Source organism: Haliotis cracherodii, unplaced genomic scaffold (genome assembly GCF_022045235.1).
Source record: "Haliotis cracherodii isolate W230 unplaced genomic scaffold, xgHalCrac1.p SCAF_6, whole genome shotgun sequence".
Taxonomy (NCBI): domain Eukaryota; kingdom Metazoa; phylum Mollusca; class Gastropoda; order Lepetellida; family Haliotidae; genus Haliotis; species Haliotis cracherodii.
The window spans coordinates 59637132-59654076 of record NW_027266319.1 but is presented as its reverse complement, the minus strand read 5'-3'; the positions used below and the strand labels follow the sequence as shown (position 1 = coordinate 59654076).

Sequence of the window (16945 nt, the reverse complement as noted above, 5' to 3'; positions counted from 1 at the left end):
CAAATGGACGTTAATAATGTCAATTGTCGAAGACGGAAACTAACTGTTTTTGTTGTATCTTTAATGTCCACAAAGTAGTCCTTGCATAAACATGATAAGTGTGCTAACCAGTGGAGTGAAATATGCTGTTTCCTTTCAGACTTTTTTTTTCGTATTCGCTCAAAGTTTCATTTCCAAAATTGTATTGATAATTGTTCGATAATTAGTTGATAATTATCGACCTGCATGATGTGTATTGAAAGCCAGCCCTGTTGAAAGTAACAATAAATCCAACTCACTCACTCACTTGCATATCCCTTGAGGCTAACATTGACAACGGAAAAGATGCCCCCCAATACTTCCAATGATCTCATTCTCAAACATCCAGATGTGAGTGATATGTTGCCTCATTCATTTCTCCTCAGACCAAAACACAGGAAGCAGTGGACAGTGGGACCACATCCTGGCCGTATTCCAAATGCCAGAACTGAACGTGTCTGACTGCATCAACGAGGCCATCGACCAGGGCTCCTACCTGATGCTGTACGCTCACACCCTGCAGCAGATACCCCTGTGTCAGAGCTACGATGATGAACTCAAGCTGATGGACAACCTGGTCAACTGGACCATAGACATCAAGCCTTGGTGAGGAGAGGGGCTGTACCCCCAAAAATGTTTCTATGAGGGAGATTTTGTTTTAGTTATGGTCCAGGGGCCACATGCCCCAGTTAGCTCCAGGGCCAAGCCATGGTGGCAAATCTAGGAGGTGAGGCCCCCAACCAAAAATGATATATACCAATGACTAGTATTTTGAACCCTTTTTGTTTTTTTTAAGAAATGTGTGAGATTGCCTGCAGTGATTGTGAGAGTGTGATCCATGATGTATGGTTCATGTTGTTTAACGCCACACTCAGCAATATTCCAGCTATATGACGGTGGTCTGTAAATAATCAAGTCTGGACCAGACAATCCAGTGATTGACATCATGAGCATTGACCCACGCAATTGTGATATGATGACGTGCATCAACCAAGTCAGCGAAGCATGGGTTTTTTGAAGACCTATTCTACCTCGGATCTTCATGGGTCCGGAGCCATAATGAAATTGTGTGAGTTGTAATCAAAATGAAGGAGTTGACAGGTATGCAGAGGCCCAGTGAGCAGACTGAAGGAACCATTGATCACATCAGCGGCACAGGTGGCAGAGTGGTGTAATATGTTGCTGTTTTCGGTGCCGAGTTAGGTACCTTTGATGGCCAGGACTTTTTGGTCATGGGTTTGAGTCCTAGATTCTCTCCTCTCTTTCAAACTTTGGTCTGTCAGCACCATACCTCTTCTCAAGGGATTCACAAAAGTGGCATGCTTGTATGACATTATACACATGTAGTATTGAACATAATGAAACTACTGCATCTTATTTTTGCATATTCTTATTTATCATGACATTTATGAGCTAATGTAGTAATTATTCCAAAGACTCGTCACGATTTGGCTGAAATATAGCCGATATGACGTTAAATATTAACTCACTCACTCAATTATTCCAAAGAAATTTGGGCAGTTGGGTAGCCTAGTGGTTAAAGCATGTGCTCGTCACGCTGAAGACCCGGGTTCAATTCCTGACAAGGGTACAATGTATGAAGCCCATTTCTGGTGTCCCCCACCATGATATTGCTGGAATATTGCTAAAAACTGCGTGAAACCTCACTCACTCACTCACTCACTCACTCACCCAAAGAAATTCAACTCAAGTTTTACTGATAATTTGTTCAAATTTGTCAAATTGTCAGTGATTGAATGAAATGATAATACTGAAACATACTGCTCCACTTGTGATAGAGATGATACTCTAAACTGATTCTCATAATATGTCAAGTGTATATTTAAATAGAAAGGCATGTCTTATTATCCCTATGAACAGTTGAGTGGTAATCAATACCTGGTTGTGTCTTCAGTGCTGAGAATGAGGGCAAGCTGCTGCTTTGGTGGCAAAAGCTCCTGGACCTCATCCTGAGACAGCTGGATGGGGGAGAGAGGAGGGTCCGCTGTATCCTCGCCCTCAAGAAGTTCCTCATCCAGCTCAACGTCTTCGGAGAGGACAGGGCGTCCTCAGGACTGCTTGGTGCTATAGGCTTCGGTAAAAAGTCAGCACTGTCACTGAAGTAAGTATACCATACATTGCAAACAAAAGTACCCCCAAAAATCTGAATTTCTGAATATTTTTATTTTCTACAACACATTTTGTACCGGTTCTGCTAAGCTACAAACTGGTCAAGGCTTCCGTGTACATTGTCTGTCGACAGATGAAGAATAAATGTTTGGTGGGACTATGTATATGGTACAAGTCATCAATTAGAGAATAAAAGGAACGACCTGTGAAGATCCGGGGTAGAATAGGTCTTCAGCAACCCATGCTTGCAGTAAAAGGCGACTATGCTTGTCGTAAGAGGCAACTAATGGAAAAGGGTGGTCAGGCTCGCTGACTTGGTTGATGCATGTCATCGTATCCTAATTGCATGGATCATACTCATGATGTCAATCACTGGATTTTCTGGTCCAGACTGGATTATTTACAGACCGCCGTCATATAGCTGAAATATTGCTGAGTACAGCGTTAAACAACAAACAAACAAATAAAAGGAACATTCCTCTGTAGGTACTTCTACAATATGATTTGGGAAGATGGGTGTTTGGTAGCAAGGCAGAAAGTGATGAATATCTGATAAATCAATTTTCTGTGTCTTTTTTTGTTGCCAGGTTAGTTGAGAGTTGTTCAAGGACATATTAAGTATCCTCCAAAAATGCCATCTTTTTCAAATTGCTGTTTGTAGGAGTTTGTTGCCATTACTAATCACCAAAAAATGTTAAACACAAGTATTCGTGATTTTATGGTTCCTTTTTGAAGGGTTGCTTTGGGCAAGTGCAAGTTTCATGGAATTCAGATACTGTTTCCATCTTCCTTTGCTGAAGAATAAATTGATCCCACCTCTAAATGTTACCAACTCATGCTTTGAGTCATTTGGATGAATTGCAGGGAGCAAAATGCTTTTCTTCCATTTCTGGTGTTCCAGTGCTGTTGCTGTCTTACAATCAGAGGATAGCTTGCTTATTCATGAGATCACCTACTCTAATTGTTATCCCCTGTGGGGATTCTGGGATAGAATTGGTCCCCAGCAACCTACACTGGTTGTAAGAGGCAACCAAATGGATCAGGTGGACAAGCTCTGTGACTTAGGTGATAGAGTGTCATCGTAACCTGACAGCATGAATTGTTGCTCACAATATGAATCACTTATAATCATCTGGGCCCCGTTCCTCAAAGCGATCTTAGCGCTGCGATGATCCTAAGCCTATGGTAAAGTATGGGACTTGCGATCACCTTAGCGCTAAGTTCAATTTGGGGAACAGGGCCCTGGTCCAGACTTGTCCAGGTCAGCGCCATATGGCTAAAATATTGATAAGTGTGAGGCTAAACAACAAACAAAACAAGCTAATTATGTCCACAGTTTTCGTTTTGCTTGACAATGGTAGTTCTATCCTGAAATGTCTCCTTTAATGGCCTTGCTTGACAACGGTATAAGGATCTATCCTAAAATGTCTCCTTTAATGGCCTTGCTTGACAATGCTATAAGGATCTATCCTGAAATGTCTCCTTTAATGGCCTTGCTTGACAATGCTATAAGGATCTATCCTGAAATGTCTCCTTTAATGGCCCTGCTTGACTATGGTATAAGGATCTATCCTAAAATGTCTCCTTTAAGGGCCTTGCTTGACAATGCTATAAGGATCTATCCTAAAACGTCTCCTCTAATGGCCTTGCTATACCGAGACATCTCCTTTACAGTAAATAACGAAATTGTTATCAATAAATTGTGTCTACTTTGTCCACAGGTTTCGCATCATGTGTCGCACCATTGCCGCTTTCCTTGCCACCCAAATCTACAGTGACACTGAGCTCCGCCTCCATCCCCACCAGGCCTTGTCCAACACACAGTCAGCCCGGGCCAGCCGCACAGCACTGGTCAGTCTCAAGACCAACAAGCAGTACGCCCAGTACAAGGAGCAGATCGATCTGGTGTGCCACTTCGTCCCCGACCAGACAATGTGTTTGAGAGACTCCCTAGCTCTCCTGCAACAACTTGCACAAGCCTTCTTTGCCGACTGGCACTATCTGAAATGTATTCAGTGAATTGGATATTAGGATACTATTACGCTTAAGGTTGAAGCTACGCTAAGATCCATCTTAGCCAAGTGCAGTGGTAAACCTTCAAAATGTGAATCTGCTTGGTATTTGGTGCAAGACTACGCCCCAGTGCCCTTTGTGTGAGAGCTGACTATATACTTGTGAGAACACTGGATGTACTGGCTAATTGTGTGTTATCTTGTCCAACCATTATGGATCATTGCTTGTGCTTCCAACCACTGATTTGCCTGACTCTGATTGATTATTTACAGACCACCATGATGTTGTTCAATGCTGACTGCAGCATAAAACAGCACACACTCAAGTATTATGTTTGTTGAGTTAAAATGTGTGGTTTCCAAAGTTTAAATAGGTGTTAAGCTTTTATAGCTGGTGCTGCATGAAGGTTTCAATCTTTAGCATTTAACTCCCTTATTAAACTTTCGAAACTGACATTACTTGCATAGATTGTAAAGTTGATGTCACTAGTTGTCCCAACAGATGTGGTGGCCCAGTAGCCTAAGGCACCGCGATTCACTGTGCAGAGTTGCGTCCCTTAGGCACACCAGAAACCTATGTTTGTGGGTTTGTATATCCCGGTTTGCCCCGATTATGTTTCTAGGTTTGTCAGCACCATACCCTTGCTTGTGGGTTTCACCAAAGTGGTTAACATCTGAGACCTGCATCACTTCGGGCTTTCCTCGCACATTAAGCCGCCACGGAGTGATATAACTGGAATACTGTTAAAAGCGGCGTTAAACTCACTCACTCACTCACACTCCAACAGATGTGCACTCATATTGTAGTCACAGTTAACGTGAACAATATGTAATCGTTCCTTCAATATTTTGATTGTATTTCTTTACTTTGATTACTAAGCGATACTGATCTCGTCACTGTAAGTATTTATGAATATAGTCATGACTAGAGTGAGTGAGTGACTAGGGTTTTGTGCTGCTTTTATCAGTATTCTAGCAATACCATGGTGTACAACACCACAAACACGTCGTTCCCAAGAATGAAGGAACTTGTTAACTACTTGGCTACCTCACTGCCACTAAGACTAGTGGAATTTCCAGTGCAGAGATGTGTAGATGTCTTTGTTAACATAGATGATTTGAGTGTCACATAATTATCAAGTACAGTAAACTACATCTTCCCGAGGCAAGGGATTTAACTGACTATAAAAGTCCAGTTTCCACCCTTGCCGAACTAGGCTGTTCTTACTGAGTTACAGTTTGGCTGGACTAACGAGTCTATGCATAGTCAAATCAAAATCATGCAGCGAAATTGAAATCCGGTTCGTAAACTGTTGTGCAGATTTTGGTCATTTGCAGGATTTGCAAAGCATGTTCGCCAGCCAAATCTTTTCATGTTTTGTTTGAAGCAAATGCAAGTGATACGAGAGGTGGAATCTGATTTGTCCATCGGAGAGGCTTAGAACAGACCTAGGAGGACTTATTAGCCACTGGTGGCGCTACGATCCAGCCCAGGAATACCAGCCTAGTTCGGCAAGGGTGGAAATGGGACTTTTAAGTCAGTTAACTCTCTTGTCTCGGGAAGATGAGTAAACTATGGTTAAAACAAACTCAAAGTGTACACTAATTTTAGTTTGTTTAAATCATAGTTTGTTATTAGCACATATACAGCAAATGGCCTGCACCTTAAAACAGTTTGATATATCTGTCTGTTCTTTATAAGCGTAGATTACTGTATGCACTTAAGGTTTATTTGTTTAATTGAGCCCACCATAAGTTATGTAAAAAAATAAAATATATATTTGCTGTGTTTGATTGAAAGAAGCTGTAAATATATTTTGGTTTGTATTTTGTGATAACCTTCAAAGAGTGTTTGTTTGGGTAATCAGTTAGGCTTAACAACATACAAGAACTGGTTCTCAGGCAGCGGCTTTTGAAATTATTGTGTGGGCGGGCGGTGTTTGTTTGTTTTTGGGAGGTTGTTCAAGATAGTACGTAACCAAATTTTGTTTACAACCATGTTCTTAAGTATTGTAGCATTTCACTGCCAGGGTTGTGTGTTCTAGACCCGGAATATTGAAAGATTTCCTATTTTTTTTTGCAAAAGGAAATAAAAAAGAAATGTGCGGTGGACTTTATGATGATGTGGGCGGTGCCTGAGAACCAAGACCATTATTCTTTCTAGCCTTAAATTCAGTTTTTTGGGTGTTGTTTGTTGTTTGCCTCTGTTCTTTTGGCAGACAGACCAAGAAAACGTGTGACAACTGAAATTATGTTGGTCTGGCCCATGTACTTACTATTCAGCATACATTGAAGGTATTCTATGAGTAACTATGTACACTGAGCTGTAGCTTCTAGGTTGTTCCCTGTGGGGATTTGGGGTCAAAATAAAGGTTCTCACCAACCTGTGCTTGTTGAGGCAACGGGGACACGGGTGGCCCAGTCATCTAAGTGATGATGTTACGATTTAGCAATGTATTTTTGTCATCATCATCATGTTCCGCAATCACCTGTTTTCAGCGGTGTTGAAGTGACACATTTCTGTTTTAAGTCAAGCTATTAAATGAATGCCTTACCTCTGTGTATTCTGTCTGTTCTACAATGTACCAAAGTTGATTCAAATCAGTACTAAAAGTTCATGTAAAAGGTGTTTTATCAACCTACTATTGACTTCTAGCAAGTAAAGACTTAATTTGAACTGTGTCATACTAGTTAGCTCTTAGCTGACAGATCCGGGTTAGAATATGTCTTCAGGTACCCATGCTTGTAGTAAGAGCCGACTATGTGCTTGTCATAAGAGGCGTTAGTTGATGCATGTCATCGTATCCCAAATGTGTGGATCGATGCTCATGATGTCAATCACGGGATTGTCTGGTCGAGACTTGATTATTTAGCTGTCACACAGCTGGAATATTGTTGAGTGCGGCGTTAAACAACAAACCAAAAAAGTTAGCAGACAAATTTCAAACTATGTAAAGGCAGGTTTCATTTCTATGTTTTGAAATAAAACAAAATGACAAACTTTTGGGGGGGAACTTGAGATAATCTTCCTCACCAAACAAACTGCTTAAGTCGCAGAAAGAACATTGGCACTATTTTAGCCATATAGGGACGAGACCAAGTTAATATATTCACAATTGAGTCATTTATGCAAAGTTATGTTTAAAAACAATTTATGAAACATTTGTGAAAGAAGAAACATTTTTGTATTGCTTCTACTGGAAGACCTTATGTTTCCCATTTGGGGGAGAATTCCCCCATCCCCCCCATAACCTATGCATGTTGTAACATAGTTCAGTGATCATACTCTGTGTCTTGGGGGGTTGCATGTTATGATGACCCTTGGCATATATCGATGCTCATGCTTTCAGTGACTGGTTTGCCATCAAAAGTGGTTCGAGCTTTTATGTAAGGGAGGGGCCCAAAATATCAAAATCCTATGCAGATAACTTTACTGCCTACAACATACTACATTTGAAGGGGGGGGGTGGGGGGCAACGGATCTGCCTATGGCCAGGTTCGTGATATAGCTGGAATATTGCTGACTGTGGCATAAAACAACATTCACTCACCCATGTCATCTTATCTCCTCACTTAATCCCAAACCTTCTGGTTAATATTTAATAGATATTACCAACTGACTTTTGACATTATGTAATAAGAAATGTCAAAACATTGATTTTTTCATTTCTTGTTAATTATTAATTGGTCACAATTGGATTGTTTTTGGAATGACATCCCTGTGAAGATCCAGGTGAGAATCGTGCTAGTCCTAAGAGTTGACTAATGGGATCAAGCTCACTCACTTGGTTGAAGCATGTAGATCAACATGCATGATTTCAGTCACTGGATTGTCTGGTCCAGACACGATTACATTTACAGACCACAATCATACAGCTGGAATATTGGAGTGCAGCCTTAAACAACATATAAAAAAACAAAAGTTCTGCAGTCACATCATTTTATAGTCCAGGGAACTTCAAAATATACCACACAATTTTTTACAATATTGAAGTATGGTCAATATGTGTATTAAAATAGCATAGTACCATATCAGTTTAGATGGCAAGGATTCCATAAAACATCGCCTTATTAGTTTTTTATGTAAGAAATCATGGAAATGAAAATGTCGAAAATCTGTAATTTTGCCACTCTTGTCAGTCAATGGTATCCAGCATTAGAAATTGCTGTAGTCCTGCAGTCCCTGCCCAACTGCCCAGTATATAGTTAGGGACTATAAGGACCAGTAGAAATTTGCCATTTGGAGGGGTTTCGCTATATGTCATCACAAGGATTAGTGGACTAAAAATGTTCCTACTGTTGGGCACCCTGAAAATGCTCATTAAGATCCGTTTGATTTAGTGTGCAATTGCCTAAATGATATTGTTTGACTAGCTGTTTTGTGTCAGGACAAGATGTATGTCATGTATCTATATATATATATATTTGTCATGGCACTGTGATCTACATGTACAAACCTCATGGGGTATTGTTGTTTCATACTAAATATACTGTATTCGACGTAATAAGCACCCAGGGCGCTCTTAAAATTAGACATAGGGGGCTCTTATTGGAATATAATTTTGGTGAAATGGTTGAAAGATTTTAAATTTCGTAGTTTATGCTGACAGCCAGAAATGATACAAAAGAAAAGTCTGTGGGTATTATACACGACATATATTTTTTTTCAAGGATTTAATTTAATTTAAGTGTGCACATAACACACGAGTGCGTATTATACACGAATAAATAAGTCTTGTGTACATTGATCAGTCGGAAGGGTGCTAATATGGATTGTTCACAAGCCAATATATCAGCAAATATCGCTGTGGGTGCTTTTTAGAGCGGGGCGCTTATTACATCGAATACTGTATGTGTTTTTTATATATACATTATTCATTATGTTCTCTACCATGTCGACAGGCTTCTTGCTCCAAGAGGAATAGCAGAAATTGGAAACATATTTGGTTTTAAACACTCATCAGAGTAAATGAAGCCAAATTTAAATTGCCACTTGTAAACAAGTATCGAAATGATTGAGGCCACATGGTTATTGAAGCAAGCCTATGGTAAAATAAGACCTGCTAGACTATATTCAGTGCTTGTGTTCAATTTATCTTAATGAGTAGGGAAAGGTCTAGAGAGACCATAATCTGCATTTTGTTATTAATTATTTTTTCATGAATTATGTATTTATATTGTTGTTTTTGTATGTTGAAAAAAACGTGATATAAATATTTGAAGGAAGGAAATGTTTGACTCACGGTAGTATCAGTAGATGATGTTCACTTGTAAGATGGAGCGGTTAAAGTGCTGCTTGGTTATTTTGTGTCAAAGATTTGATTAAACTGTTACTGTTCTTCAGGATGTAAATGTCAGTGTACAAACGTTACCTGTGATATTGAATCAAGATATACATATGATTAAAATCATGAAACTATTTTGTGTCTTTATTTTTGAATTAGTGTTTATGGTTCATAAAGTGATTTTTTTTATCTTGCGAAAAAGACCTGTGAACATTCGGATTAGAATAGGTCTTCAGTAACCCATGCTTGTCGTAAGAGGCGACTGACTAACGGGTGGTCAGGCTGCTGACTTGGTTGATGAATGTCATCGTATCCCAATTGTGTGGATCAATGCTCATGATATCAATCACTGGATTGTCTGGTCCAGACTTGATTATTTACTGACCACCATCATATAGGCTAGTTGGAAGAGTTCGGTGTTACAAACAAACAAACAAACGAACAACCAGAGACCATATACCGGTATATGGTCTCTGGAACAACCTTGCGAAAAATGGAATCGGTCGGTCCTGACCAACTCTGATCAAGTGTATTTGTGTCAATGTTCTATTCAAATCGCTTCAAATCTATTTTGCTTGAAAAGGAGTACAAGAGTTGTCAAACTGTGCTGTAACGACTTTACCTAGGGTGCACATGCGCGTTCGGTGACCCCACAAAAGAGGGCTCTAACATCAGTTTAGACACCTTTAAATGGTTCTCTATCCCACAAGCCCCGGCGCCTGTTGTTCTCATGGAGAGCAGTTAGAGATACGGCCTAAGCTATGATCCTTATCTAGAGCATTTACCAGGTACAGAGATACCCAGTTCTACTTCTGATGTAACGTGTTTGACAGGGAATAGTGAAGGTTTATTATAAAAAAGACGAGAGCATCACTTGGAAACGTGTTACATTTCGATTTTGCGTAAATATGTGCCTTTAAGAGCCCTTTCCTCAGACCTCATTGCTTGAATACTTTTACAACCCTCGATAGGGGTGCATGGGCTTTCTAACTTTGCTGAAATGAATACCCCTCTTGGTGCGCAAGCGCATTTGGTAACCCCACAAGAGAGTGCTCTGACGCGAGTTAAGACATCTTCAAACGGCTGTATTCCCTAATCCCTCCTTATATGTATGTTGGTCGTGTATTGGAAGTCAAAGAATTAATGGAGCTTTCCATCGAGCCATCGTACGTAACAAACGATCAATATTTCATACTAAATATAGAATACTAAACTCGCTTCCGTGTAATACCAATTTTATGAAACGAGTGAATAGTTGTGGTATCTGACGACGAGTTTAATAAAATTGGTTTTACACGGGAGCGAGTTTAGTATTTTATTTATTACTTGCCATTTATTTAAGAATTGACCTTCACTTTGTGTGAGTTGTATGAACGTCGTCCCAAGCTCCGACGTTCATACAATTTGGCCCTCACTCTATGAAGGTTCATACTCCAATGAACTCACACAAAGTGAAAGTCAATTCTTATAATTTTTTTATCATAATTTCATACCTCAAAGGATGTAGGCCAAGATCTAAACACAATTATATTTAGTACGCTTGACTTCATGTTTACACTGACAGCCATACAACAACCGGCTAAATCGCGGAGTAAAATAGTTCCTCAAAAAGAGAGGTGACATGGGCGTATGGATGAACAACTTGCTCTTCAGAAACATCTTACGCAACACATGTGTTCAAATCATATCCTCATCAGATGAGAAAGGTCTGTAAAGAACTACCTCAGTAAGTCAGTCACGTCGTAATACAGGACAGCGCGTCGTAATACATTTACATCAAGTACAAGACGTCAAAATGGCCGACACGATAAACATGATCAAATGGCCGATCATTGAAAGGTGAATAAAGATGCGTCAAACAGACACAAAGGTAAATTCATAGATTGATGGAGACGGTCAATGTCAGCCTAGGCACGGATCGAGTCGATACTACGATAGTTTAGATGTGCATTTCTTCGTTTGTTCATTAGGATGGGCCGTAGCGAGGATATTCGTGAACAATCGTGCAGTCACGCTCTCTGACATTTCCCAATGTATACTGAAAGGCTGAGACCAAGAATAAAGGTTCTAAATGATCAGAAAGAACGCTTATGCATGTTTCGTGCTAGGGAATTCCCAGGGGTTTCCCCAGGAATGTGGAAGTAGTCCGTCAGTGTTTACGTCATTTCAAGAACACGGTCTCGTAAAACGTTTGAACGTCAAATTGTGTCGTTCATACACTTATGAACGTCAATTTCGCGGTCATGTGACCGACCTCTCGTCCAGTGGAAAAGCCGTATATCGTGTAAACTTCAAATTAAAAAATTATAACGTTTTTAGAATTATACTGTTGAGTATGAATAGGCTTTCACCTACACGATCCACGGCATTAGTCCAATGGAGTTTACAGAATAATACACGTCACAAGTTGAAACGTATGAATTTAATACCATACAACGGTCCACCTTTAGAATTTTCACAATTATCGTAGGGCTAAGACTATCGCAACTCACATACTTTACTTAGACTAACGACTGTCGTTGCGCTACAATACGATCACCTTGTGGAACGGGCCTTGCACCTCAAAGTTTACAATCACGTCACAATACCCGATGACGTACATTGTGGAATTTGGTTGCAAGATCCATCGGCGAAACAATGCCATGTGACGTCAGCCTAGCAACAAGGATGCTGGAGTCATCAAGTGTGCATAAGCTCCTCTCAGTGATCTAGTAACTCCACACGCAATGTCGTTGAATAAGCCAAGGGATGTTGGGAGCTTTCAATATTTGTTCGTGAAACGTGTTCCGAGAGTACATAAGCACGCGTTTTGGTATTACACAATGTGTAATACAGCTGCATGTTTATTAAACAGGTGATCTCTCCACGGGCAAGTAATAAAGTCTATTTCACCTCGCCACCAAATTGAGTCTGATAGCCCCCAAACCGACGTGTATTGGGTGTCTTTTGAAAAATGTTAAATTTCGCATGCACATTCAGAGCTTTCCGACGTGCATCGTTCGGAAAAAATCGGTTAATACTTAGTATTTCAGTTTAGACACCTTTTAACAATTGTGTTTCTCTTTGGTGTCTCAGGAAATGTGGTAGGCCTAATATTCGATTATTACGTAAATACACAAGCCTTTGTAACCAATTACAAATGACCAACCACATTTGCCTCTGTTATAGTTCTAGCCCGGCGAGATTCCATGCCGCAGTTTAACATGGTTACTAGCTCATGGTTACCCCACTCACACGCAGTATACGGATTCCGTGGCGATCAGTCCTTGTTTTATTCCCTTAGTGCCAAGCGCCAGGCAGTGTACAAGTACCATCCGTGTATATCCGGGGTAGAATAGGTCTTTAGCAACCCCATGCTTGCCGTGGAAGACGACTGTGAATGTCTGGTCCAGGCTCGATTTTTTACAGACCCATGTCATATAGCTGGAATATTGCTGAGTGCGGCGTTAAACAACAAACAAACTTTAAAGTTTTTGGGTATTACAAAACACACACATTGTCTCAAAGCGTTGTCAGGTACCAAAACATCCTTACTAGACTTCGAAACCTCAAATGTGCAAGGGTTTCCAAGTCGTCTGAGGCGCCGCAATTTGCTGTGCAGAGGTAAGTCCCTTGGGGAAACTTGAAACTTATGACCCTATTGAGAATATTACAATCATTCACGTTAGCTACCATTTTTACGAAACGAGCGAAACCGATGACAGATACCATAGAAAGTTCACGAGTTTCGTAAAAATGGTATCTTACGGGAATGAGTGTGTTATTTTATTTATTACCCACGTTAAATATGTATTTGTTGTTCGTAAACAGACGAAACTGAAACCGGTTGCAAATATGGTTGTGCATGAATATTAATATATTCCCAAAAGTGGGCATTGTTGACATTTCTATGCATATGTATTATTTAACATATGTTCCTTATGTTGTGTGCAAACCTGGCAACACAAATGCTCAAAATCAATATTTAATAATTTTTGCAACTTTTGGTAATTCAGGCGTATTGTTGTTGGTACCAGTACAACAGTAAGAAAACCTAAAAAGTCAAACAGTGCAGTACTTTGAATCTCGGTCCACAGGACTAGGATTGTAACTAATGATAGTAACAAAAAAAACTGGCAGACGAGGACAAGCATAGTCGCCTTTTACGGCAAGCATGTGTTCCTGAAGACCTATTCTACCCCGGATCTCCACGGGTCGGGTTGGGGATGGTGCTGGGTGGGACAACTTCCTGTAATACGACCCAGGGAGACGAGCCTGCCACTTGACCGGCCGTTTATTCAAGACTGTCGCATGTCATATGACAGCATTTGATTGTGCTTACCTGCAACTAATCACATTACAAAAACGGACTTATGTTGGCCTATCATAATATTATACAGTAGACAGTTTAAAACTACACGGATCGACAGATACGGCGGAGAACGCTTCTTAGCAGCAACTTTTACAACCTACATCGGCGTGGGTCGATGCTCATGATATCAATCACTGGATTCTCTGGTCCAGACTCGATTATTTACAGACCGCCGTCATATAGCTGGAAAATTGCTGAGTGCGGTGTTTAACAACAAACGAACGATCGAACGAATGAACGGAGTACAGCCTACATCATAGGGCGTTACAGAAGGCACATCAACCTAATGACAGTCATCCGAAGACTCAGAGCGGCAGGATGATGAAGGTTATGTTCATAATGATATGCCTACTCTATTCTGGGGATTAATTCAAATATTATCTGGAATTATGAACCAGCGTACTTGGGAAGCATGTGGCATTAATGTTCTGTGAATAAATCTTCTTTTTTCATGTATCAAATTACCCCTTCTTTACATCTGTTGTTTTGCAATAGCTCTTACATAGGTGAGTGAGTGAGTTCGGTTTAACGCCGCTTTTAACAGTATTCCAGTTATATCACGGCGTTCTTACATAGGTGATGATGAATATATACTTATAATTATACCTTGGGTTTATAGTGTACCTATTAATATAAATAGTAGCACTATGCATTTGCTCTGATAAATATCAGAGATATCGTAAATCTTCGAGTAAATTCTGAAGGAATAAAGAAATTCATTATTCCATGGGGCGTCATGGAAGACACGTCAACCGATGACAGCCCGAGCGACAGGACTGACCTGTTAGCGACCATATTAACGTCATGACACCAGGGCCCACTTGCACAAAGCGATCTTAGCGCTACGACTATTGTAAGCCTATGTTAAAGTATGGGAGTTACGATCATCTTAGCGCTAAGATCGCTTTGTGCAAGATGGCCCAGGCTGCAGTCCCACAACAGTATAGACGTCGACGTCAGGCCTTTAAACTTGTATACCAGACCTTTTGGAGGCGGCGCAACGTCATGGTATAGTTGGCAATCAAAACCAACTTTAGGAATACCCTGGTTACTGTTAATGGAACTCTTACTGCATGGCCCTAATGTTCTGTACTTACTTCCCAGGGTTACATCGACGAAAGCCTACGACCAGAGTGCTGTTGAATAAAGCGATCTTAGCGCTAACGTGATCGTAACTCCCATACCTCAACATAGACTTACGACAGTCGTAGTGCTAAGGTTGTTTTGTACAACGGCACCCAGTTCTCTTAAATGAAAATGTTTTAAGATTTAGTTAATTTATCCTTTAATATTATAACAATACTTATGATAACATTAGAAGCTATTTTAAACCCCAAAGAATATCTTCATTTCCCGAAACTGAAGAAATCTAGTCTTGCCTAAGTATCGTAGGCTTGCTTGGACGTTTTTTGCTTTTTTTGTTTCAGGTATAGTAATAAGAGACTAGCCTTTCCCCTTCGGACACATCAAGCATGGCAAAATGGGGCTGTCAATATTTCGAATTCACCCTTCAATCGCGGATGTTTCTTCCTTTCCCTTATATATCCATGGAGGTGGAACATTGCTGAGTGTGGCGTTAAACAACAAACAAACAAACAAAGAAACAAAGTATATGCATGGTCATATAGAAGTCCTTTTCCTTCATAATGAAGGACTCAATCGACACTTTTTTCTCGTGTTTACTTTCGCAAAGATAGGCTTATGAAAAGGTGAAAATACAATACTCAGGGAAGAGAGAAAGACTTCATTTTTTTGTTAAAAAACGGGCAATTTCTTAGCACATTCCTCTGTGTCACCATGCTATAGCCTGTCTGTGATAATTAATAAATGCTGAGAACGGACTTATTGTTCCCGTCTAAATACACGCAGTCGTATTAATGTCAACACTTATAGCTCGGTATGCATAAAGAATCTCACCCTCGTGTCTTTTGATATCAGATATATCAATACGAGTTGATAAAAGTTGAAAAATTCCGAGGCTTGCCTACAGTGTAGATATCGCTTGATCTAATCCAAGCGATATCTCCTGTGGGAGCCAGTTTTGGATGATAAATGTAGGTGCCGAACTGAATAAGTACATTACAGAATGAGGAAGCTATGGGGCCTGTAAAGGCGTTAAACACAAGAAGTCCTCGGTGTTCATATCAAACATGATCGTCGAAGTGCTAAGATCATTTTGTGGAACAGGGACCCTATGATTATCGATATGTGGGGCCACTCAACATTGATCTACTCAACCCTGTTTTACACAATAAATTTAAAAACCGTGAGTCATTTGATCTCATAAATGCAATTAACCCTACTACAGTTTTAAATTATTCAGGAAAATAATAGTGTTATTTGTGTTAAAAGTAAAGCTTTCACGCTTGTTGCTTATCAGACACGTTCTATGAAGTTCAAAATGAAATAGTTGCAATGAAACAAAAATTCAAATTGACAAACAAAGAAAATAAACTAGGATAAGAGTATTCGGCGTCACGGCTGTCATCACTTGTTTGTCAGTCGGTTGCGAGTTATAACTCCAAGCATGGCTGCATCCACCTACCACAGTGGGGAGCTTTGGCTGGTGGCAAGTACAAGAGAGCTCTGCGAACGGGACAGATTGAAGTAAAAAGGTCACCAACGCCCTGAACTTATCTTTTACCTGAATAGAAATGCCGGTTATATGTAGCATGCAATCTACAATTTGGACTTATTTAATATTCAAACAGGATAACGTTTTGCGCCACACAGAGATCGCGATGTAAATTATCCGCGTCCAATCTCAATATGTATGTGTATGCCTTGTGTATACCCGTGAAGATTCCGGGGTATAATAGGTCTTCAGCAACCCATGCTTGTTGTAAAAGGCGACTATGCTTGTCGTAAAAGGCGACTAACGGTATCGGGTGGTCAGGCTCGCTGACTTGGTTGATGCATGTCATCGATCCCAATTGCGTGGATCGATGCTCATGATATCAATCACTTGATTGTCTGGTCCAGACTGGATTATTTACAGACCGCGGTCATATAGCTGGAATATTGCTGAGTGCTGCGTAAACCAACAAACCACAAGCCTTATGTATATGACACAATGTTACAGTCTGGTAAAAACCCTAGACAGAACTCTTGCAAATTAAAATTTTATTTAGCCACCTTTACCAAAACCA

The 16945-nt window shown here is 40.2% G+C and overlaps 1 protein-coding gene across 1 annotated transcript in view; it reads left to right on the top strand.

Moving 5' to 3' along the window:
* The window catches only part of LOC139446754 (ectopic P granules protein 5 homolog), a 75369-nt gene extending 71183 nt beyond the window's left edge, over window positions 1-4186 (top strand). Inside the window, exons 43-45 of the mRNA XM_071228064.1 lie at window positions 405-624; window positions 1934-2140; window positions 3870-4186. Of these exons, the coding sequence (XP_071084165.1) occupies window positions 405-624; window positions 1934-2140; window positions 3870-4167 (725 nt within the window). The 3' untranslated portion in view covers window positions 4168-4186. The remainder of the gene's footprint in view (window positions 1-404; window positions 625-1933; window positions 2141-3869) is intronic.
* The last annotated feature ends 12759 nt before the right edge of the window (window positions 4187-16945 follow it).